The 25,041-nt window shown below is 41.5% G+C and overlaps 1 protein-coding gene across 1 annotated transcript; it reads right to left on the reverse strand.

Annotated features, from left to right (window-relative positions):
* Nucleotides 1-7,348: 7,348 nt before the first annotated feature.
* TNFRSF11B (TNF receptor superfamily member 11b) lies at nucleotides 7,349-24,088 on the reverse strand. Its single transcript, XM_052787614.1, has 5 exons — nucleotides 23,831-24,088; nucleotides 14,004-14,373; nucleotides 10,178-10,372; nucleotides 9,642-9,866; nucleotides 7,349-8,482 (listed from the first exon to the last, which is right to left on the reverse strand). Exons 1-5 carry the CDS (start codon nucleotides 23,858-23,860, stop codon nucleotides 8,091-8,093), a joined length of 1,212 nt encoding a protein of 403 aa, XP_052643574.1. The 5' UTR covers nucleotides 23,861-24,088; the 3' UTR covers nucleotides 7,349-8,090.
* Nucleotides 24,089-25,041: the final 953 nt, after the last annotated feature.

Here is a 25,041-nt window from a genome sequence, read left to right on the forward strand (position 1 = left end):
TTAACTTACAATGGAGCAAGACTGAATAATATCTCCAGGGCTGAATTTGAAATCCAGTGTTCTCCTATAAAAGATGAACACAGATGGCTATTAAAGAATTATAGAAATTTTTATTCTTCTTATTATTATTGTAATTATTTTAGTTTACTGTTTAATTAGCCAACTGCGGAAGTATACATTTTTTTCTACAGTTTAACCTTCTGTGGGAATGGCATCTCTGGGGCATGTGAGCAAACCCAGGAAACTGCTGATTAAGTACTTCCCGTGCTGAATGGGCTTGTAGGTATTTTAGCCTTAAGCAAGGCTAACCAGGCAACAGGACTGATGCTTTTTTTGTGTGTGTGTCAGATTTATTGTTGCTCGGGCAAAATTGGAGCATGTGTCTTATAATACCTGCACCGTGGGAGCAATGATGATTCTTCACAGGACTGTATTTTCCTAGCTTAAGGGTTTTCCTAGTCATTACCCTTCATATAACCCAGGCTGTTTGGTTGTCAGAGTCCTTTTATTCGGTATTCTGTGGGTGTTTGCTTTTGTCCTATACCCTTCAGGATTACATTGCAGGATGTCACAGTAACCACCCTCTTACCGGGGTACCAGAGGGAGCAGGAAGATTTGTGTGGGAATCAGTGCAATTTCTGCACTTCCAAAGCAGCTTGTAAATACAGCTGCTGATGGAGCCCTTGCAGTGACAAAATATTTTTTTGTAGGGTCAATTATTTAAGGTGGGGTGGCTCTGGGGCTAATGCTACCCCTTGCAGTCTCAGTTTGTGCCTTGCAGGTTTTCTGCATGGCAACAGGAGGATGACAGCCTGGCTGCAGGGGAGAGGGGTAAAATGCAGTGTAACGGCAGAGCCATTTACTCTGCCAGGGTGGAGGAAGGAATTGCGTCAATAAACTGTGAACAGCAAGAAAGCAGAAACAGCAGTAACAGGGCTATTGTGTGATCAGAACGGTTTTGAGGAAACAAGGATGATGGAACATGAACAGTCAGACTTGTGTGTGTCTCATCCAATGTGCTTTCTGAAATGCCTCTGTGCACGTAGAAACACTCTACAATTAGTTTAACTGAAGAGAACCCTAAATTAACGGTAGCTGACTCGGAGTTTGAATTCACAGTGCTGTCCAGAGGTGTTTTGATACTTCCTCGGGCAGAAGTACAATTAAACCTCGGGTCTCATTACAGAGTCTCCCCGTACTGCATGCTTAGTCCGTCAGAAAACTCCCTGCAGATTGTGCTGATAGGGGTTTGATGTGCTACACGATTGCAAGGAAATACTAGCTTCTTCTAAGAACTTTCTGGAGTTATTCTGAGGTTGTTATGCTTAAAATAAAAGATTTTTTTTTTTTCTTCATCTTAGAAAGAAAAAGGGCAAACCTGTAGGCCTTAAAATCCTTCCAGATTTGTGCAGCTGGGTAAAATACAGCATTTGCCCCCCCTGCTGTAAACTCCTAAGTTAGGATATAAGAACTCTATGTGTTGAGTAAAACTTCACAGCCCCCCTTGAAAAGGATGTGCTGTATGTCAGGGAATTATTAATAAAAACTGAATATGTGGGTAGTTGCAAGTTTACTGTCATATTAGTGTTACAAAATTAGCTACAGAATCTGGATGATAAATGAATCCACCCCTCCTTGAGTGAAAGATTTCTTTCCTGCCTCTGAAGAACCACTGGCTGCCCAGGCTCTCTGCGATGAGATTTCTGCTTCATACGTTTTTCTCTTTCCATTGACTTCTGTGGAGTCACTTCAGATTTGTGCAGACACAAACCGTGGGGGAACCAGGCCCACCCAGGGGATGAGCAACTCTGTTCTGGAGATGCAAAGTGTTTTGCGTGCGTACACGTCACCCCATGCACCCACCGTCCCCACAGAGGCTCGCTCTGCACCCACCAGCCCCATGGCTCAAGTCCATCCTTGGGCTGCAGTCGTAGAAAGCCACATCCTCACCACGGGGTCAGTGGCCACAGCCCTCCAGCCCTCTTTTTGGAGGCTGAGCCATTGTACAGGTAGTAAATGCTCAAGTGGTGAGTTATGTGGGGAGGGACATCTCATAGCCTGCAGATGGGGCTTCTTTCCTCAGAGGCTGGGGAAGAAGAGGGAGAACATTGTGGGTCCTGGCCATCACTTTCTGTCTGAGCAGGCACTTCGTTCTATGACTTTTTATTGCAAATGCAGTCCCTGCCTGTCCATTTTTCTACAACTGTTTAATACGCACTGAGCCGCTCGCATGGCCCCACTCCAGGCTGGAGGCTGGTGTGTCCTGCCCTGTCTCCAGGCTGAGTCAGGGCCCCTTCCCGGCAGCCAGTGGGTAGGAGCCCCTGAGGCTGGGGAGGAAGGAGTCCACCCCTGCTGCCGCCTCCCTGCCTGCCTGTGCCGTTGGGCACCAGCAGCTCCAGGCGTGGCAGGAAAGTGAAGCAACTGTCTGCACCCAAAGGGATCACTTGGGTGGATCGCACCACGAGGGAGAGCCAGGCTACCAGACCATGTTTCACAGAGATGTCTAAGCCAGTGATGGGGTGGAGAGGGAGGGACCCAGTTTCAGCACTTTCCTTGTGGGAAATTCCTTTGCAGCAATTTCCTCGTGGGGCTGAGCATCCTTGTACTGAGTTTAAAGTGTCCAAGTCCTTGTAGAGTACAGAGACAGCCTGGGAGCATCACTGGGTCACTACTCTGCAGCTGTGAGCATCCTCTGTCAACACAAACTCACCCAAATACTTCTATGGGGTCTTCGTCATTAGCTGCCAAAGAAATCTTCTTTTCTGAGTACTTGGTGTTTGTGATTGTTTCAAGAGAGAAAGTCTGATTTTGAGGCACAAAGTGTAATTTTCCTGCATCGTTCCTCTGGCTTCTTGAGGTTTCAGCATGTCAGTCTTCTTAGATTTTCAAAAACACGTCTCAACAGCAGTAACTACCCATTCCTTGTATCCCTGTGCTGGCTCCCAACCCACGCGGCATAAAACCAAGCTGCTCTTCTCTACCTCGCGGAGACGGGAATAGCCCAGTTTCCCGCCGGCTTCACCGGCCTGCCAGCCACTCTCAGCTTATTTTGTTGCAATCCAAAAAACACACCCTTCTTCAAGCATTGACACATCTCCTGAGTGTGGACACCCTTCCCGAAAACGTGGGTCTATGTTAAGTCTTCCCTAACTCCAGCCAGGAGAGAGAAGTTCCTGCAAGCCTGTTTGTATTTAGGCACCTAGGTCTATGACGTCTCTGTCTCTCCCCTTCAAAGAACACAAAGATCTGATCTAGCTCTTACTGACACTGAGTTTCCATTGTATTACATGGGACTAACCATCCTTTAGGTTGTATCATTTCACTCATCTTAAGTGCCATAGGCAGAGCTGAAGCACAACACAAATACCAAACCATTGATACTATCGATAGAGAGAAATCTTGTTTTGTGTGCTGATGAAGTTCTGCACGTCCAGAATGATAAATGTCCTAGTTGCCAGAAAGTTTATTTATTTATTTAAAAGTGGATGAAGACTTTCCTTCTTAGATAAAGAAAAAAAGGAGAAAAATATTCTCCAGAAAGTTCTGTCTTCACCGTTATTGAACCACGCCCTGTCCTCTTCATATAAGAAATATTGCCAAAGCCACAATCTTTCATCATGTGGTTCCTTTTAAATAACCTCCTAGGTACTAAAGGTCAGGATGATTTAAAAAAAATAACCTGGTAGTATGAAAGAACTTTTTTTAAATGTGAAAAGACAAACAGAGGAATCCTACGCAAACTTGCCATAAATATAAGGGATGAGGATGATGATGAGTGGAATAAACTACGTTCACATTGCATTCACCTGCTTTACTTCGTCTCAAGTTTTGTTCAGTTCAAAACTCTAATATAAAAATAGAATTACTCAATTCATTGCAATTCTGAGTGCATTCTTATAGCTCTTTCCTACAGATTTGTTCTTCGATTCCGCTGGGAATAGTCATACAACGACTGTAGCCTTAGCTTTGTAGATATTTTTATCCCTCCTCACTACTGACCTTATTGCCAATATTGGTTCTACCATCTAATTAAGGTGAAGGAAGAAAAATGTAAAACTTTTTTTTTTTTCAGTTATTTTTCTCTAATTTTTTTGCTTCTCCACATTATTTCAACAAAGAAATATTTTGGAGGGTCGGTATTTCCTGTATTTGACATCTGTCCAGAACTGCATAGTTTCTGTTGTCTGCAGAAATTGCTGGTTCTTTTTTCTACAAATATTTGTTTATTTCTGAGCCACAGTTTTGAATTACTTTAAGGCTGAAATTTTTGGCACTTTGAAGGTGATTCACAAGCAAACCAGATACTTCTGCCTTGGAGGTGGCAACATTGACCCGTACCAGGACGAGCAGAATGGGTGTCCGTGGGTGATGAAGGGTTTGGTTGAATTGAATTCATCACCACAGCCTGTCGAAGCCCCCAGTACAAGTTGTATTCGTGGCGTGTGGTGTGTGTGAGTGCGCAAGTGTGTGTGCGTGTACGTATGTGGTTTTTGGTTACAGACACATGCGCATTCCTAACCAATTCTTTGAACCTTCATTATCCAGCTCTCTAAACTTTGTAAAAGCTATTTAATACCTGGTTTTATTTTTAAAATGTTCAGTCTATAGCAGACTATATTATTGATTGGTGATTTTACTATGAGAGCATCCATGAGTCACAGTCAGGGACCAGGAATCTATTGTGCTTGGTGATGTGCACAGTGTAAAAAAAGATGATTAAAGAGCGTAATATCTAGTTTCTTCTTTAATTTCCCTCCTACTCCAAAACATGGTGTATTTTCTGAGACCCAAGAGACTGCTTCGCTGGAGGACAACTGCATATAGAAAAAGATCTAAAAAACAGGGTTGTAGAGGATTTTGAAATCATAAGGTTCTGCTTTAAACCCATGGTATTTTTTGATAACTGAGGGTTGTTTCCACTCTTTGAGAGCATGGCTGGACAGACAACAGCTGAAGAACCTGCCTCAAAGCCCATCTCACCGTCTCCCTCAAATATTCCTGAACGTGCTTTTCCTTTTTCTCGGTGAAGGAGAAGCCCACACGGCAGGACAAACCCTGTCCGGGGTCAGCGGAGGCAGCACACTCCTCTCTCCTCCCCGTCGGGCTCCTCCTTTCCACCCCAAGGCAGGGGCAGCCTCACCGCTAGCCGGGGGCTGGCAAAATGTTTGCCTTCCCCTGAGTCTGGTCCACAGCCAGGCTGGGAGGAGGGCAGGCACTGGTACCCTGGCACGTCGGGCTATCCTGAGCACAGCATCCCCTTTCACGTCAGCCCCAAGGCCCAGGTCCGGCTGGTTGTCCCCAGCATTTCCTCCGTGCCACAGACACAGGGACCCCTCTCCCACCTGCTGCCCGCCACACACCTCCTCTTTCCTCCTGCAACATTCCCTGAAAAACAACCACCCCCAAACCCACATTTTTTCCAAGCAGCCCTCCCACTTTCTGTTTGCCTCACCCTCTCCCTCATTATCCTGGGTCTCGCTTTTGTTTGTCTTGGCTATTTTGGGCTGGAAGCTCTTTGGGGAAGAGAATACGGTTTAAGTGTCGCCTGCTTAGGATGTGAAGTGTTTCATTCCTTCCAGCTGAGTGAAGCTGAATTGATAAATGAGGCATAAACTGGCTGAGAATTGTCTACCTGAGCGTGGGCACCTGGTTAGCTGAATCAGCTTTAACAGGTGTAATTCATTAAACAGATCTAACTTTGTTTAGGGAAAAAAAAGTCCTATTTTAAAAGGCACAGGTAGGAGTTTAATGCTAAAGCTTCCCAGGAAATCCAGTCAAGGCTATACTGCAGCAAAGTACAGTATGTTCATATAGTAGCTATAGAATAAACTATACTCTGTGGCTCTGAACACCTTCTTCAGTATCGTCATTCATGAAGGACCACATTTAGTGTTATTTACCATGAGAGTTACATGTAATTGGTTGGAATATGGAAGTATAAATGTATAAATTAAAAAGTACCATGTACTAAGAAGCAACTGTGCTTTTCTCTAGTCAATAGCTCTGTTAAAGTGATTCCACTGATACAATTTTTAATTGTATTACTACTTTATACTATAACTATACTACCGATTGCTAAATTGCTGTATTAAACAGAGCTAACATAGACAGGATTAGGATGGAAATGTTTATAAGAGGTTTGTGGGATCCTCTTCGTTTCACTGCTAGTAAGATGATTCTTCTCATTTTAATACCTACAACACTCCAAACCTCCACACCTGGAAGAGTCATGGAAACATCTGGTCTGTATTTTGCAAATTTGAGACTCTGTTGTTATCATCTTTTAATTATATGTAAAAACAGTTTCTGTTGTAAAAGTATGTAAATTATTTAAAATGAATCAACACAAAACTAGGAATTTTTTGTGTGTGTTCAGCACCATTTCTCAGCTACACTGATAAATGAGATGCTAATACATAGCATGTGAAATATAAAAAGGAGTTTATTCCTTTAGATACAAGAAGTGATGTAAGAATTCAGTGAAAAGTGAAACCCAAGTATTTTGAAGCAGTATGCCCCACTTGTAGTCTCTGTAAGGAAAGCAATTCTGACGAGCACCTATCCTATCTACCAGGAATCTCTTTCTCATTCCTTGCTTAAGATCCTCTCATCTGTAATAGAGGAATATTTGTCATACAAGGCTCAATGCTGATGGTTTTTCCTTCCTTTACACAAGGGAAAAGAATATGTTGAATACTCAAGCTCTGTTCGCATGGTTCAAAGAAAAAAACCGAGTACAGTCTCTTTCTCCAGCCACCAAAGCCTTTGGCTTGCACTGTGAATGATCACTGGTCCTTAAAAGTATGTGAGCTTTTGATAACAACACTCATACACTCCCTGTTCCCTTTTTTGGGGGCCCATCTCTTTGCAGGTGCCTCATACTGTAGCTGAGGGCAATGGTAAATGATTTTTTTTTTTTTTTATGTGACCTCTCCGTGCTCCCTTCCTTTAAACATAGTGGCAGTATGTGAGGCTTTCCAAGCCTGTCAGGGCCGTGCATCATCTCTCCGCCATGAAATTACAAGCTGTGGTTAGGGCAAAGGTTGTGAGCTCTCCAAGAATGACACTGGGCCAAGAGGGATGCTCAGCCAAATGCGTCTATGGAGTTGTAATCAGTTGTATCGCAACCGCGTGGGCCCTCTGAACTAGAACCTTTAACACTTTTTACCTTTTTACACCTGTACAGTGACCATGAAAATCCAGTGCCGGTCAATATTTACTTGGCTCACATATTAACTACTAGACCAGACAGGGAGTAGCAGAGAGCCAAGCCCAAGATAAGGCGCGAAATCCACATGGTCTGTCTTTGTTATTAGTTCCTACTTCAGAGTCAAGAGTAAAACACCAGTCAAAAAGCAAACTGAAAAATTTAATTGTTTTATAAAATAAGATTATGAAATTCTATATAAAAATCCAGCTTCTTAAATATGGTACATTCACTTCCTCACAGAATATTTAAATATTCAGGTCACATACACTATATTTTCACTGTATTTGAGTTAAAATCATTGGATAAATTAAAACATCCCTACCAAAAGATACCACAACTTATACAAATAAAACTAAGCAATAATACCTTTTTAAATACAAAATGTAAAGAAATTAATAACTCTTAGAGCATGCTACAAAATTTTGCCAGAAAAATATATGGGATCATTTTTGTTTAACTAGAAAATATACAGTGTGCTTCTCATTTCTCTTCCTAAAATTCAGTCTCATACAATTTCCATTTAACTTAATAAATATGTACAACAAAAATGTTTATTCTTTGAAGAATATAAATAGCAAATACTGTAGCAGAGCCTGGTCCGGCATTCTTTTCTCATCTAGTGACTATAGTGGGGCTTTTCAACTCTGAATGTGCAAAAATGCAGAATCAGGCTCTTAGTGTTATCAACAGGTTAATAGCTTTTACAAAAGTGATTTTATTAAAAAAAACCCTCCAAAAACACTGCAAAAGACTTAGAGCTATTCCAGTCAGGCATTTCTATAAATAGTAAGACATAATGTAGGGAAACAACGTTCCAGTTTAATTACTGCTGGCAGTAATTAGGGAAAAATAGTCAGTGGAGAATGAAAAATATCTTGAATTAGACACACCTTACTTTCACTGATTTAACTTGGTTCCCTATCATTTCTAAAAAGAGTTTCTGGTATAATCTATACATTGTAAATCTGTGAAGAAACTTGATCACCTTCTTCAGACTTTGGATGGTTCGCTTTGGAAAGTGGTATGTTTTCAAGTGCTTCAGTCCATACATTAAACCTTTAATAGTGTCTTGGTCGCCATTCTTTATTCTCCACAGATTGAGAAGCTTCAGAACTTGCTCTGTAGGTTGACATAGTTTCATTGTGCGCTCGATATCTTCCTTTCCCACTTTCTTGCCTGGTAAGCTTCCCATCAGTGTGTTGAGATGTTCAAAGGTGAGGTTTGGGTGGTGGCCAATATGCTTTAAGACACTATTTTCACAAAGATCAATATCTATATAAAGCAAAAAGAAAAGAGAGGTAAGTACAATGCATTACTATACCATGGCCTGCAAAAAAACTTCCAAAATTTCAAGGTGAATATTCCTTCCCAATTTTTTTTACTTTTTTCCAAAAAACTCAGTCAGCAATGCTTTTTTTTAGGCTCCAATTATGAAAAGCACTTAAGAATTTAATTAACTTTGCAAATACGAACAGCCTCAAATTACAAACTTCATAGCAAGTATTTATTGCTGTACGCTTGTTTCATCTAACTTGTAAAATGTTTTGTGTATGTGATAGGACTCCTAATATTTGGTTCCACTGAATGAAAATTTTGCTCTTCTTCTTCAGAAATGTCTAGGCAAGCTTTGCTAAAATAGTCATTTTGTTTTTTGAAATATTCTAGACACTTTGCAGTCTGACGTAAGCATACATGGTAAAAAGGAGAGGGGAAAAAAAACCCAAACATTTCTGCAGCAATTCTCAAATCTATTCTGAGTGGACAAAACGTTGTTCAAATGTGGCAGTTGTTGATAGTGGCTTACATGAAAAGAGTTGGCCTGACTCTCATAAAAACCTTGGTGTTAGCATTGCAGCACTATTTCACCTTTGACACCTGTCTTGGCAGATTCAGCATGAACAAAGCAGTAAATTGGCATGACAAATAGGTACCAGAAGGGAAAAAGAAGGGAAAGCCTGTGGGTGTATTCCTCACTCCCATGCGTCCCCATTCTGTGAATAGATGCCCCAGTCTGAGCTGTCAATCTCCACTTTACAGAAAACAAATTGCACTCTCAGTTGCAGGCATCCAGCTCCCTCTAACCTCAACAGCCACCACTCAGATATAACAGTGGGAAACATTTTCCCCACTTGATCAAAATTCTTCATACGTTGCACAGTCTCAAAAGGGGATCTTGGCTGTGACACCACACATGCTCCAAAGGGGGCTACAAGTCTGGGAATAATTCAGTCCTTGGCTGATGAGGAGAAGCTGAATTGTCTTCCTGTTTACCCTAGACTTCACTGTGCTTACGGTATCGATAAATCTCAGTCAGGCCCTGCAGGTCCTCCTCAGAGTATAACAGATCACCACGAGGTATTTGAACCCAAGCAATTTTTGAAGTGCCATTTAGAAGGTTGCTTTTAATATACATGCTATCAAAATAAGGTACCTTGAATAATCTTCTTGACCATATCCTGTTCTTTGTTTTGCTGCTTCCATAATTTCAAAAGCTGGAAGGTCTGCTCTTGAGAACTGTGCCTTTGTTTAATCTTTTCGATATTTTCTGTGCTAACCTTTGTTCCAGGCAAACTGTCTGCTAGTATGTTCAGCCAGTTAGGTGTGAGCTGAGTAGGAACAGCAAACCTGAACAAAGCCTCCTCGCACAGGGTTACATCTGAAATGAGAAAAAGAGTATGTCAATTGTTCTGATCTGTCACCCTGCCTGTCTCAGAAAAAAGAGCAAGCAGCAAAGATGATAAGAAATCTTTAAAAAACAAACTAAGAAGCAGTCTTTATAGTGCTGCTGCTCTCTGTGCTTGAGTTCCATTTGGTCTGACCTACAATAATTAAAACTCTACTATGGCCATCACTGTAGCAGGCAAATGGCTAACCAGCTAGATATTTTTATCATAAATGCTGATACATTAATTTTAACTATAATTAAAGGTATGTTTTCAGAGTACTCTTCCTTAATAGGATACACACCTATTCCACATTTTTGAGGTGTCGTATCTGTATTTTCCTGACAGACGTTGTCACGAACTGCATTTCCCTTCAATGCTATTTTGAAACCCAGTGCACTACAGTTTGTGTGTTTTAGACAGGCTGCTTTGGATGATGTTTCATTTGAGAAAAATCCTTCTGGACATCGCTTACATATAGTGTCACTCTCAGGTGTACCTGTGGAAACAGAAAAACAATGCATCCAATTACTATAACCTCAACTGTGAAAAAAAAAATACAAGAATACAAAAATAAAAGAAAATATTCCTCTCCAAATTGTCATGCTTCTGCTTTTCATATTTCTGATCTATGAAGGAATCACATGTAGAAAAAAAAAATATTAATTTTTAAAACCAAAAAAGTTTCTTTAAGAGAATGATGTTCCTGCTGGAGTAACAGAGTAAATAGTACTCTTACATACACTTGTTACCAACTTTAAAATCAGTAATTACTGATTAAATCAGTAATTTAGTAAAGTAATATCTTTAAATCAGTAATTACTTGAGTCTATTCAGACATTACATAATGTCTGACCTTCATCCTTCAACTGTACAAATATTCTGTAAAATAATTAAATGGCACAGGAAACTGCTCTAAATTGTACTGTCATATCTGCCCAGAACCTTGCTTGAACGGGTTACTTTAGTTCTAGCTAAAAATATAACCCAACTAAATACAAACTAAAGACCCTCTGAAAAGTACTTTCCCTCCTCAAATATTAAATTATACAGGAAAATAGAATTGCAGTAACATTTTTGAACTTTTTTCTGGGCTTGAATAAAATATTATTAAAAGCAAAGAAAGCAAATCATCCAATCTAGTAAAAATATTTAATATACATACATATGTTTTGCTTGCTGTTTTACTTTCGTAAGGCATAGTTTTACTTCAGAATCAAATATATGATACAACAGAATGACAATATATGGTTCTATCACATTGACAAAGAGGAAAATTATTGTATGAAATCTGAAACAATGCAAACAGTCTAACCACCAGTGGCACAAAAATGACAGCACCAATAACTGCTGTATATTCCCTCCTAATTCATCTTTATTCAGCCAACATTTAAGCAAGTGCCTAAAGTCTAATATCTAATATTGCATTACTGAATATGAACTTAAGCACATGCTTAAATTTTTATGGAAATAATTGGAAACTATATTTGAATAAGAAAATGCCTCCATCTAGTGTATTTTGGAAGTATTTACATGTGGATGCTTATTTTAATACTAGCTTTTAAGTAAATTTTATTTATTTGGGGCATTTCCTTAGAGAAAAGAGAGTACGAATCTGAAGTTTTCAACCACCTGTGAAATAAGGAATAATACTCGCATACACCTGACCTAGCACTTCCTTCATCAGACAAGTGAAAAAAAAGGCCAAGTTTTTAGTTGTTGTGCATCTGAAAAATCAGAGACCCTGTATATTGCCAAACCTCCCAAAATCCTCTGCTTCCTGCAGCCAGCACCCAACCTGCAGCAACAGTGTCTCCCCTTGCATTTTCTTGCACAATGTGCACTGCCAGCGGCTCTGGGCTGTACGAAACTCCAGCCAACACCTGCACCTGAGCGGGCAGCAATTAGCTTTTCTGAGACATCTGAATTTTTAGCAACTTTCCCTGTTACAGACATGCTGCTGTTGTGCTCTGGCAGTGAGGAAGGAGAAGAAAGGAGAGTTCCTGCAAAGGGTGCATCGTTCTGCTCAGAGCTTCCCATATAACCTTTGCAGCACAAGAGGGAAATAAACCGGGTAATACATCAGTGTTCTCAGGGTTGAGCAGAAAGCCACCTCCCAGCTTTGCCAGCTTCTTTGCTGCTTATCTGGCCGCTCTTGTTCAGGGCACAAACTGCCGCAGCCCAGCCACCCTTCCGCCGCTCCCTCCAATTCGCCTGGAATCCCCCATTCTCCTCAGGGAAACCACAGCTGCTGCCGGGGAGATAGTGCTGCCTCGTAGCAGCACTGCTTCCCCAGCGTATTGCTGCTAAAAACTCTGCCATGTACAGGGCCGACCACGGCAGAAAGGAACAAAACCTTAATCTGCACTCACAAAAGGGGACTACCAAAGTAAAGTGATCTTTGCAACGTAATCATTGGCAGTGGGGAAACAAGATTTCTAATGCTTTAAGCTTTGAATAAGACACTGGACCATAACATCTCCCTGTGTGGCAGTGGAAGCATATTTTTCTACACTTAGGTTTTATTTCACCTGAATTTACATTGTTACAAAGTTCAAGGCTATCATATGGCAGAAAGCAGGACTACAGTGTGGTCCATGCTTATTAAATTCTTAGTCAATGCCTCACCTCAAAAACTGACTATTGACACAGGGGGATGCAATTATTTTTACAATGTTTTCATTCCTTGTTTGAGGTCTGCTTGGGTTTAGCTGGTTTACTCTGATGGTCTTTTGGAAACCAACTTTCCAATATATTACATGATTCAACAATTTATCTTCTTCCAAAGTTTGTTTCATTTTGAACTGAGGGATTCAAATTTGCCTGCCATGGTTTCACTGTGCTTGCAGGGATGCAGCAGGCTGGTTGCTCAGACAATTTATACTTCTTTGTTCATCTCCCCAACGGGCTTTCTGAGAACTTTGTTTCTGGCCCCTTTTGACTTGCTGCTGAGGTACAGTGGAACCTCATTAACACAAGCCCCTGGGTATAACGATTTAGGTTAATGAAGGTTTATAGTATGGAAATGCGGTACCTGCCAGTGGAAATGCTTAACAGTGGCAAGGGCGTCAGGGTAATGCTTAGTTAACCAATTACTCAAGGACTAGTGAGCAGCTACGGCAGCGACATTACTCCTTATGTCAAAGTTATTCTCCAATGAGATGTTCATAATCCAAGAAAGGACTCCCAACCTGTCATTCAGCACAGCTTTAAAATGTACAGGCCAGCCCTTGTGTTTCTCACTGTATATACGTAATTCCTAGGGAAGTAATTCTGTAGTCTGGAGTTTGGTTGTCTATGGGTTTCAGCCTGAGATGCTTTGATTTTCCGTATTTCCTTCCTCTTCTCCAGGCAGTTACCAATCTCTGGTACAACGACAGTTTACAATTCTTTCAGGCTGTATTAAATACCAGAGCTAAACTGGGCCATGACATTTGCCAAATGATAAATGATGTATTTTGTTTTGAGAGAAGAACTTATTATTGGTTTAACAATTTATGTTGTCTTAAATGAAGAATACACTCCACTGAAAAGCATCGCTTCGCTCTGTATCCCCACCAGACATACAGCACAATGCCAGCCTGCTTGACAAAGAAACAGTTGTTTGTTTGATAATAGTAACGGTTTCCCTAAGAGTTCCACTTAGGATGCTGTTAATTAATTATTACCACATATTGCTGTGATGCTAAAGCTATATTAATATTGTTATAATTATACACTCGGTGTCAAACACGTAGTGCTCCTGGTGTTTGTCAAGATATACAGTTGCTTGCAACAGCAGATTTCAAAATGAAAAACATTATTATTTATCACACACACAAATACTACATTCCAGATAATGTTCCTTTAAAAGAGGCAATCCATCATGTTTCTCATTAGAGTGCAATTTGCTACATTTGCTACTGCCATTAAGTTATATATTACAGTAGGAGCAGGGTATTCCACTGAGAAATGTTCCTTTGGCTACAGTCCAAATGATGCAGACTAGGAACAGGTTCAATTGGCTTTACAATTTACTGTCCTATAATTTCATCTGGACGAGCCTCTCTCCTAATCTTGTAACTGCCACGAGTCGTCGATGTGTGGTAGAGCTTTAATTAAGTCTGCGTGTGTTGACAAGCAGTACATACCTGGCTGTGCAACGCCGAATCCGGGAGGACACTCCTTGTGCTTTAAACAAAACTCGAGCTCCAGGTATCTGCCTTCGACGCACTCACAGATGCGTTTCTGTGTGCTGGTGCACTCCTGCTTGATGTACTGCAGCTCTTTGCAAACGGCACTGCAGTACTGGCATTCATCGTTACTGTTCCACTCTTCGGCGTAGTACTGATCCGGACACGGGGCACACTGCGTCGGGCTGGTGGCTGTACAGTGCTGCTTTACGTAGCTCCCAGGAGGGCACTGGTCACACAGCAGTTGACGAGATGTCCCTGGGTCGTAGTGGGGATACTTGGGGGGAGAGTCGTCCTGGATGGTCCACTTAATAGAAATGTCCAAGAGCTAGCAACAGGAAAATAAAACATCATTCGCTTTAGTTCTGGGGAGCACCAGGGTCACAATGAAACCTACATTTTAATGAGTTTATGAGTCTAATCATGTCGCTATCTTAAAAAAAATGTTTGCGTTAGGAATTTATAAAATATTAGCCAGCTTCTGGACTCTCCCATGTCTATCTTCGAATGGGAAAATTTTAGGATCTTATCCAGCAAATCTTCCCAACAAAAGCATTTCCTTGTTCTTCCAGAGATGTAGATCCTGTTCTTCTCCCGTTTACACCCTTGTAATATCACTGGGCAATGACCTTTTACCGCCTGGCACCAGAGAACCTGGCCTATTAGTTTCATGCGATGCACAGCAAGGTGGGGATTATGCACTCCTGTGCTCTTAAGTAGCAAGTACTTCAGATGCAAAAGAAATGGTATCTGAGCATACAAATCTGACCAGCATACTGCACCATTACCACAGATACCTTTAAAGGTGACTCCTTATAGTATTTCTTTTTACCAGCAACAAATGGCTAGAACAATATAGGTTACTTTTTAATGCCTTCCATTTAATCTTGCACTGAAATGCAGCAGCTCTGGGGATAAAACATGTCAGCTATGTCAAGTATGAAGATGCAGCTTCAGACAGAGGTAAAGAATGCTGCAGTTTATGAAGGGTACATTAAGGACTTAATTGCACAAGCTGGAAGAGGCCAGTCTAATGCTTTCAATTCCTATCTAAAACCACAGGCTTACAGCTGTCCTGAGGACCTGGTTCAGTACTGGCACACGTCATGACTGCTATGCTCCTTCTGCTTCCTGCAACAGTCTGCTTTGCTGGTACAATTTGGGTTCTAGCAACCTGAGATGACCCTGCCCTTCTGCACAGACAACCTCCATATCGCATCATTTTGGTCTTGTAACTGAAAATCTGGTTCTGTGATTCCACCAGCCTATTAAAAAGAAATAACTCCTGGGTTTACTCCCTACATACCGCCCCAAGCCCCACAGGGTCCGCTGGCAGCTCACTCTCCCCACTGAAAACCCGGCTCTGTCCCACCACTGCATGACCGATGCGTCACTTCTCTTCTAAAACTTGCACATTTTATAAAGATGAAGTAAACTCACTCTGAATGAAGATTTTTTCCCTATGTATCCATTCAAATTACAGATCCAACTGACTTGTCTTTGTTGCTATTTTAATCCCAGTCAGCTAATAGAGAGTTGCCAATTCAATTTCAGGAAGGTATTTTTCCTCTTTTCCAATGCAGATGTCCCCAAAGTGTAAGTGGAATTAACTCTTTTTATTTATTTAGACTCTATACTTCCTAAAGAGGCTTCATTTAAGGGCCTCACTTCTGCCACAGCATGGCACTTCTTAAGTGATAGTCTTATTAAGGTTGGAAAGGACAATTTAATTGTTCATCTGCATTAACACAAGTTACAGCGTTTGCACCAAGTAATATTAGGTGCCTAAATTAGGAACTCTTACTGCTTAAGAAAATATTCTTAAGTGCATTCTCCTGTTGCCTGTCTATGAATCCACTTTTATACAGCTATTCTTAGACAGGCTAAAGAATGAAATGCAGATCGTACGGATATTCCCTACAGCCTCTTCTAGTTACCCTTGACTAAGTCCTGTAACTTGTCCGATCCGTGATTTCTACAGGTGGAGACCCCACTTTTTCTTGTGGTCTCAATGCATAATCTCTTCCGTTGTGAGAAATTCCTTATTAGTCATTGAAGTTTGATGTACTGCTCCATTTTTCTTAAATGACTGGATCTGTTCCATGAGAACTATTTAACAAGAGGGTGCAGCACATTTTTTAATAGTGAATGGCTTTCCATTGATGAAAAATGCACCAACCCTTGGTAAATCTACAGCTATTACTCTAGCAATAAGGAAGTCCTGGTAATCCCATTAATTGTTGATGTGAACAGTCAGGTTTTCTTCTACGTTTTTTATTCAGTAATAGATAATACAGCATCCCAGAGTCCAAGACTTGCATGGACACACGCGTTCCCTTCGCAGAACGTAAGAGACTGCAACGTGCAGCACAGACGCTACAAAGACAAGCATCAACCCACATTTCATGCAGATGTCTGTGGGAACCCAAGACAATACCCAACATAGATGAAAATCTGACACTGTGAAAATGATTAGGGACAGCAACCAGACATCTGGGCAGCAAGTCCTTGTGCAGAAACGCCAGTTTTCCTGCTCTACAATGCACAGCTCACAGCAAATCCCAAGATGTCACTGTAGCAGAACCTGCTCCTCTGGGTCATGCCTCTGCCCTTGGTGACACATTTTCACGTGCTGAACGGTTAGGTGGACCATTTCATGACTGCTCAACTCCCCTCTGCAACATGCAGGAGCAACAACAAGATTTTTCTCTATTTTCCTTACTCAACCATTTACATTGGAAATCATATATAAGGCAATTGAGAAGTTTTGCTGCAGGGGATGATTCAGGATTAAAAATAATTCAAATTCAATAATCAGGGTATGAGAGCATGGGGGTTTGTAGTGAAAAATGGAGGCACTTGCTTCCTGAAGAACCTACAGCTATGTGAAGCAAGCCGATAAAAATTGAAAACAATTCAACACAATTTGAGAGGAACTGATTTAAAAAATTGAGAAAAAAAATACTTGAACAATATGTGTGTGAGACCATGTGAAGTTTTGCCCTTGGAAGTACCATAACTATTAATGGCAACCAGAATACTATTAATCTAAATGAGCATAACCAATAAGCATAATAATAGGATTAATAAATCAGCATCACTAAAAGGACAATTGGTCTTTGCATTTTATTTTTTCTTTGTGTTTTTAAAAGAAAAGAGCATCACACCTGTCTTCCCTTCTTTCCCAGAAGCACACATTATGTAGCCGCAGTAATCCATCGATCAGTGGCTGAGCCGTATGTATGCAGGATCCAACTCTTATTTAGTAAACAATTATGACAAAAGATTCTTCAGTCAAACTAAAGCTATATATGCAATCAATATCTCAGTATTTTACCAGAACATTTTATACATAATTTTCAACATACAGCTAGATTACTATTACTATTACTGTTTGACTGCTATGATCCTACTAGTACAGTAAGCTGTGCAACTCATCGCCACAGGACATTGTAAATGGTTGAGTTCAAAATGTTACCTGACATAGTAATGGAAGAAAATAATAAAGGGCTATCAAACATAAACATCATCTTTTGATCAGGAAATCCCAAGCCACAAATTTCTTGAGTCTGGAGGAGTGTTTTGGAAAAATATCACTCTTTATCTGCCTTTTTCTTCCATCTCCTCTATGCATCAGTTATCAACCCCTGCCATAGACAGCATATGGGGCTTTTTAGGGCATTTTTTTCTGGATTATTTTTTTCTTAAACACAGTACAGCCATTAGTATGTTGTTAAGTACATTTCTAGACTCCAATCCCCAATACCACACTTCTTCATAAGACTACTGTAGGCCCCTTAATAATACTTAAGAGAATACATCTGCAAGATTTTCTTTTATGCATACTGAAAACACCTAGCACACATGAGTATTCTGAATATTAATATGCAACCTGAAAATCAGAAGTTATCTTTGAACCTACATTAAGTGCCGAAGTAAAGCAATCTGTTTGTCAGAAGTTTTGCAAAAATACAGGAAGAATGGTAGAAGGTCATTAAGTATAATTTTTACTAATTTTACTGCAGCAACTTGGCACAAACAGAATGAAGAGACTCTTGTCCCCCAGCTCACAGAATAAGCTAAAGGGGAACGTCACTAAATTGTCCTTTCTCCTGGCCTAAGACACACTGAATTTGTGCTTACATTAGCAAGTTGGATCACCTGTTACAGCAGAGTTGTAGAGCAAAACAATGGTGCCACGCACCTGACATCCACGTTATGCGTGATCCAGAGGGGCTATTTTGGACTAACTTCAGTCGGCTCTCATGGACTGAGCATGCATTAGTGCTTAAAGTGCATCTGGTGCATCTCTGGAGTCTGTCTCTGGATTTACTTTCATCAATCCAGTTTACTTTTGTAAATCCACTTTGTGCACTCCAAGTCTGCTCTGATGTGCAAACATAAAATACAGTAAATAAGGACGATCAGGAAAGGCCCTTCAAAAGCATGTTCTGAAATCAAATTAAAATAGTAATTAAATGCATTTTATGTCATTCCTGACATTTCTCCTCCTAAACTATGCTATGACTGACTCGGTAGCAGATTCTCAGCCACATAAAACCTCTGATTGACCTGAATGCCTGTACTTAAATGTGGGCTATGTACTAAACACCTGAATCTCTGCTGTAAGAAATAGCACTATCTGAGCACATGAAAATGCTGTGATCAGAACTTACTAGTTCTGAACATTGGTCTTCCCAAAAGCTTCATAGAAAGCAGGATTTCTCCCATAATCGTGCTGGCACTGGCCTGTTTTGCTCTTGCTGGAAAAGAAGGCATGTTCCAGTTTGAAAGGAGGAAGAAACTAGAAGTCTGGCTTCAGTTTACTGGAATCAGAAGTAGGGGTAATGAGCATGTTCACCCTCTAACCCTTAAAAAACCAATGCTGGTGTCTATCAGTGCTACTACACTTGGCCAAAGTCATGATCTGGCATTCAGAAGATTGCGTAAAATTCTGTTCATCCTTGTTTAGGAAAGGTTAATTCGGGCTGGGAGAGGTACAGAGAAAGTTTAGAAGGAAATGGAGAGCTTCGTCTTGAAGAGCATCTTGACTTGTTCAATAGCTTGGCAAGTCAAAACAGTACCTATAGATGCAGTACAGATAGACAGTGAACACACAGAGAGAGAAGACCTTTCTCCATTAAAGGATAATGCTAGCAAATGAAAAGGGGATTCTGTCATGAGAGGAAGTTTGGGAACAGCCTTTTACTGAGAAGCAGGTGCAAGATACCCAAGTAGTTTAAATATAGCTCTCAATGCATTTCTGAAAGCAAATACGCCATTTGGTTTCCTGGAAGAGCTGGAGAACAGACTGAAAACATCTAGGCAGTTTCTTTGAATTTTAAACCCTAAGCAAATCCTTTATATTCCAACACTAATGGAAGCCAACGATACTCAGTATCTTGTTCATCTCAACGAATTAACTGTTAGTCTGATTCAGAGTGCACTCAACTGCAAAATGTTTTCCTAGTGGTAGTGAAATGCAAGGTTCAATTTAAAAAAAAACTATCCCAAAGGTTGGGTTTTTTTGTTCTATGAGTATGAAATGCTATCAGTAACAAAATGATTACAACAGAACAAAACCAAAAAAAAATCTAGTATCATTAACTACCTCTATCAACCTATTGGGTGAAATTCAGTTCTAGTGTCATGGGCTCAGTTCTGAAAGGACTGAAAAACTCAGTCCTCATCCATCTCGCCAAATCCTGGGTACCTCTCAGGATGGCTGCCTCTGTGTGAGGAATTGGGATGAACTGTAAATACTGAAATACAAGTCTGGTGTAAGTCTGTCATGCAAGTAAATACTGAGAACTTATTCAATGAGTTACCCAAGGTTAAAAAGCAATTCTTTGATTGTGTCACTCAACACGTTAGGCCTGAAGCTATATTTTTCCATACCATCTTTATGTCAGCATACACAATGCTAACATAAAAGGCCTATGCAGTCCATTTATTTGAGCCCTTAGAAGATGCTTTTGAAAGAGAAATAATGTGATTGTAAAATTTCATTTCAGATCTTGGGCATGAAAAAAGTACATGCCCTTTTCTTTCATCTTTAAATGTAAGGCAAAAAGCCGCTTGCTTTTTCTTGTTGAATTAAAATGAACTGGAAGACAAAGCACATAAAGCAAAAATCCTTCAAGCATCATCCCCTTAAATCACTGCTTTGTGAGAGAAAAGAAAGTGGCTTTTCAGCATATGAAAATATTATTATATAGCTTGGCTTTGTGGTTTTGGGTTGTAGACCAAAGGAGAATGTTTAATTTGCTGAGAAAGATAAATCTGTTTCTGTTTTGCATTCCACAACTATTCCAAAGCATATTTTCCTGCGTGATAAATAATCATTCAAAGCATCTGTCAGATTGCTCCTAGTGTTTGCATTGGGTTCAAAATAAAACCTCACAACTCTCCTACTTTGCTTTCTACACAAAGTATTTGGACAAAGCTAAGGTAGGAGGCCTTCACTTAACCCTCAGCCCTCAGGCAGAATGCCTCACTGAAATCATGCACAGACCCCAGAGAAATCCCAGTGGTGAAATACAGCACTGAACGATATTAACAAGGTCCTCCTAATCACTAGCATCAAATCGAAACAGTATCTCTAGATCCAGTACATGACAGTGTCATGCTGGATCAGATCCATGGCCGTCTATTGCAAATAACCATTGTAAAATATTTGTCATCTAGGGAGAAAGGACTCCCATCCATCTAGGAGATACTCAGCTCTCACCCTCCTCACCTTGCTGCACTGGGGGTCCCCATGCAATCACCGAATTTAACCTCTTTGCGCCAACAGCTACGCAGCACTGCTTACACTGTGAGTTGCTGCAGGCTCACTTACAGCACAGCCCAGACGAAGCACCTTTCGGCAGACCGCAGCTGAGCATCAGGTACACAACGAAAGCTAAAATGGAGTCGTTTTCGCTGGTTTGAGTTTAACTTATAAAGCTGTGCCACCATTCTGCCAACTGCTGCAATGCAATCCACTCACTTTGGACATAACGGGACCTATGTTTGTATGGCAGATGCTTTATAAAGTGGAGGCTGCTCTTTTACATAAGGAATATAACTAGTGACTCTCCGGAGCCACCTGTATTCGAAACTCAGGCTAGCAACCACTGTTTTCATTTCTCTGTCAGTAAAGCAATATGTCAACAATTCAAATCTCATAGACACTTCGTGAGGCACCATTAGTTGTCATTCACAAAGCAATTTAGGGGTCTAAACTATTGTTTCATTTTCAGTGGTAGGAAAATGACATTCAGCTGAAGAGCAGGTTTACATCTTATCAAAGAAGTGCTAAACTGAAAGTCTTCGTTTATATGAGTTACATTTGCCTTGAAGCTTGTGGATGGTAGAAAGCAGAAAAGACTAACCAGCTTCTCACCAAAAGATGTATCTTATCCATAACTCGTATTTTGGAACATTACTCACCAGAGTGACAGCAAGATTTAGAGCTAACCCAAACCTGGGATGTTACCACCATGGCTACAGTCTGCCTTTGCACTGAACAGAATTACTACCAACTGACCATCTAGCTAGAGAAACAGCATGTCCAGTATTATGTGCAAACAGGTGTTTTTCTCCAGGAACACCATCAGAGTAGTAAATCTAGTAGCATAAAAGTTAAATACAGAAGGAACAAAATTAAAGTTTCTGTGAGATTTGACCAGTGGGTGCTATTTAAATTGTGAAAATATCTTTTAAAAATTCTTCTGGTAACCTTGGTGTTTTATTTTTAACCAACACACATGCAGACAGACAGAAAGAAAGTCAGACAGAAAGATAACTCCTACCCTCGCGGGCTGCAAAGCCACTGCTGCCTACACACAGCAAACCCAACAGGCAGGCCAGAAAAAGCATGTCACATGCGCCCAGAGATCCAAAATAGAGAAAGGTCAAGTTTAAGGGTCAAGATAGTTACGTGACAAGTAACGAGATCCAGCTCTGGGGAATTTCTTTCAATTCAGTCCGATTTCATAACGCTTGTCTGTTTGTAAGCAGTTTTAGTGTTCCAGCAAACAACACGTACATGCATGCACCACCACAGCAGGTCCCCTTTCTGAAACCTTAGCAAAGGGGCCAAGGCTGAAAGTACATCATGTCCAAAGAGTCTTTTTTAGCTATGGTATCTCCAAACTAGGTTTAAGGTATGTGAGCCAAACATACATAACTTTGAACTGCTGTTGTGCCTCCTACAAGTGTTCTTATAAAACAGGTACTAATACGTTTTTTCTGAGCTCCAGCACATCTGACATTACTTAAACTTCACTGATAGTACTTAAACTTCACAATAACTTCAAATAAATTGCTTTTAAATAATAAAGAGAGTTGAATGATGAAGCTCTGGTATGTACTTCTGCCACTGGTGTATTTCAGCTCCAAGATTCATCTGCCAGAGGATTATGCTGAACTTCACCGAACGCTGTTACTTTATAAGAGAACATGAACAGGCACATTACATTTAATCAAAATACTGATGTGATTGTTTTATGACAGCCACAGATAATAAGCCAAGATGATAACAGGCTACTGCTGAAATTCCCAGATTAACTTCCCGTGCTTTCATGCAGACAAAGAAGACACAACATCATACATGAGATGAAAAAGTTGTCCTGTGTTTCAATTTGCTGACCACGAGCCTGACAATTTTTGCTTCCCTTGCACCATTAATTACATTGGGTTTGTTTCTCAAAAAGCTCTTTCAGAAAGTTGTACAGAGAGTAATAAACATGCATTACTCATCGGATCCTGGAAATCTCGTTGCATTTATAAAGAGCTTTCAAAATAAATGGATCTCAGTTCTAATGCTCTGCCACAACATTAATGCCACTGTACTCAACAAAACAACCCAGGAGCAAGTTACTGTGCAGGCATGCATAACAGCCTGCTCTGAATATTATTTTTAATGGTTTTCATTGAATGTTTTCTTATCCAAAAGATGAATAGCCTCCAAATAGATGTTAAACAGTATCTGTCTGTACGCAGGTTTTAATTAATCTGACATCATATACAATTCCATATGGCTAAATGGATTAAATGACATTTTGAAGGATTTACTGCACTGCTAACATCTCTAAATTTACATCTGGAAGTATCTTGCTAAATCACCAAGTAAACAAAAACTTATTAAAGCACGGGCTTATACCAGATTTAATAACACAACTTTTTCTGTAATAGCTACTGACATAGCTACTAGTACATCACTTTCTTGCACACGAAGCTGAATTTTCTAAGCCAAAACAAGCACCACGCACTTGTGCTTTTTTTTTTCTGGAGTTCACAGTGTTTTCCCCGGGTAAGAAAGCCAGCTCAGTATCTGAGATACTGACCAGTGCCACTGCAGCAGAGATTACACAGACAGGCAGGGATGGAGCTTTTGTAAATCATAACCAAACATCTCAGACTACAGTTTCTAAATTCATCCCTAGATACAGTGTTTTGTGTCAGCCCGGTATGATGAAGCCTTACAAAAGGAGAGAGGAAGATAGGAAAAAAGGCAAAAGAAAAGCAAATCATGTCACTACCTTAAGAATGGGATGAAAATCCCTGCTGCCTCCCTGGAGCTGGACACGTCCCTCGCACTCCAAACCTCACCAAGAAAGCTCGGCGTGATGAAATGAAAAGGGTTTACCAAGAAAACGGAGAGAAGGCAAAACCCCCTCCAAAACCGGAAAAACCCAAACAAACAAAAAAACCCAGAAGAAAAGCCGTATGTCTTTACAGCCTGATCTCTGAAGCTGTAATGCATCTTAAAGCCTATCTACCTCTCTGAAGGGACTTACCACAAGCGTGCAGCACAGGAACTTGTTCATTGTGGTCGGTGGAAGAAACCTCAGCGAGCTGGGAAATCAGGCAGAGAGTCAGCTCCCGCTCCAGTCTCCTAGCAGCCTGCTTACATCCCCCAACATTAAAGAGACGATATATATATAGTCCCGGTGTAACAGGAAGCTTTGGCTCAGCTTTGATCACTCATCCCCTACCATGACCAAACTTTTCTCTTTCGCGCGCTCTCTCTCTCCCCCCCCCCTTTTTTTTTTTTTAAGGAACCTGTAAAACTTGATGACTTAATGGAACCCTTTGAGTGCTGTAACCACAGACTGGAAAATGCAGGAGGGAGTGTCAGGGGCTGGCCAGGGGAGGGTTTAATTGGGCTCTGGCTGGCTGGCTGGCTGTCCCCCCTTCCTCCCCCCTGAGCAGCCGGCTTGGAGGGGAGACCCGCGCCCCGGGGACAACAGCAGCCCCCTCGCCGTCCCAGGCTCACGGGAGACACGGTTAAAAACCACTGCTGGAGGCTGAGCCCAGGGCCCGGCGGCAGCACAGCCGCCCGCTGGCAGGGCCCTCGAGCCCGCCCGGGGCTGCCGTTTCCCGGGGAGGAAGAGGGCTCCTTTCGGCGCCGCTCCCCCGCGGTTTCCAGGAGAGGGGCTGACTGGAAAGCAAAGGCCAGGGAAGGGGGAGGCTGGGGGGAAGGAGGATCACCCCAGGTTTCCCTTCCCTGCTGGTTTCCCTTCCCTGCTGAGGCAGGAACGCAAGGAATGGCCCCGCTGCCCCTGCCACCTGCCAGGGCAGGCCTGGGTGACGTGAGGGGTGTCCGGCTGCCTGGCTGCCTGCCAGGGCAGGCCTGGGTGACGTGGGGGTGTCCGGCCGCCTGCCTGAGCCACATGAGGGGTGTCCAGCTGCCTGGCCGCCTGCAGGGCAGGCCTGGGCCACATGAGGGGTGTCCGGAACGCCCGGCCGCCTGCCGGGGCCACATGAGGGGTGTCCGGCTGCCCGGCTGCCCACTGGCCAGCACCAGCCCCGAGGGCCTTCGTGAGGAGGAGAGACCTGTGGGAACGATATGGGGCTTTTGCACCTGCGGTTGTGATTTTCCAGTGACATTCAGTGTTTTCGGCAAGCCCTTGCCCGCAGGAGAAGCCCCAGTCAGGGGCCTGTTCTTCCTTCCCCCACTTTTAGTTATAAAAGGGCATTTTTCTAAAGCCATAAGGATGACACCCTG

The sequence above is a fragment of the Harpia harpyja genome, chromosome 5, assembly GCF_026419915.1.
Source record: "Harpia harpyja isolate bHarHar1 chromosome 5, bHarHar1 primary haplotype, whole genome shotgun sequence".
NCBI classification, from domain to species: domain Eukaryota; kingdom Metazoa; phylum Chordata; class Aves; order Accipitriformes; family Accipitridae; genus Harpia; species Harpia harpyja.

Excerpts from the sequence above, each read along its gene's own strand:
- TNFRSF11B (XM_052787614.1), bottom strand. The coding sequence starts at position 23,860 with ATGAACAAGTTCCTGTGCTGCACGCTTGTG. Across the intron at positions 14,374-23,830 it reads TCCTGTGCTGCACGCTTGTG|CTCTTGGACATTTCTATTAA; the intron begins GTAAGTCCCTTC and ends TCCTGTTGCTAG. Across the intron at positions 10,373-14,003 it reads ATTCGGCGTTGCACAGCCAG|GTACACCTGAGAGTGACACT; the intron begins GTATGTACTGCT and ends CTGTTTCCACAG.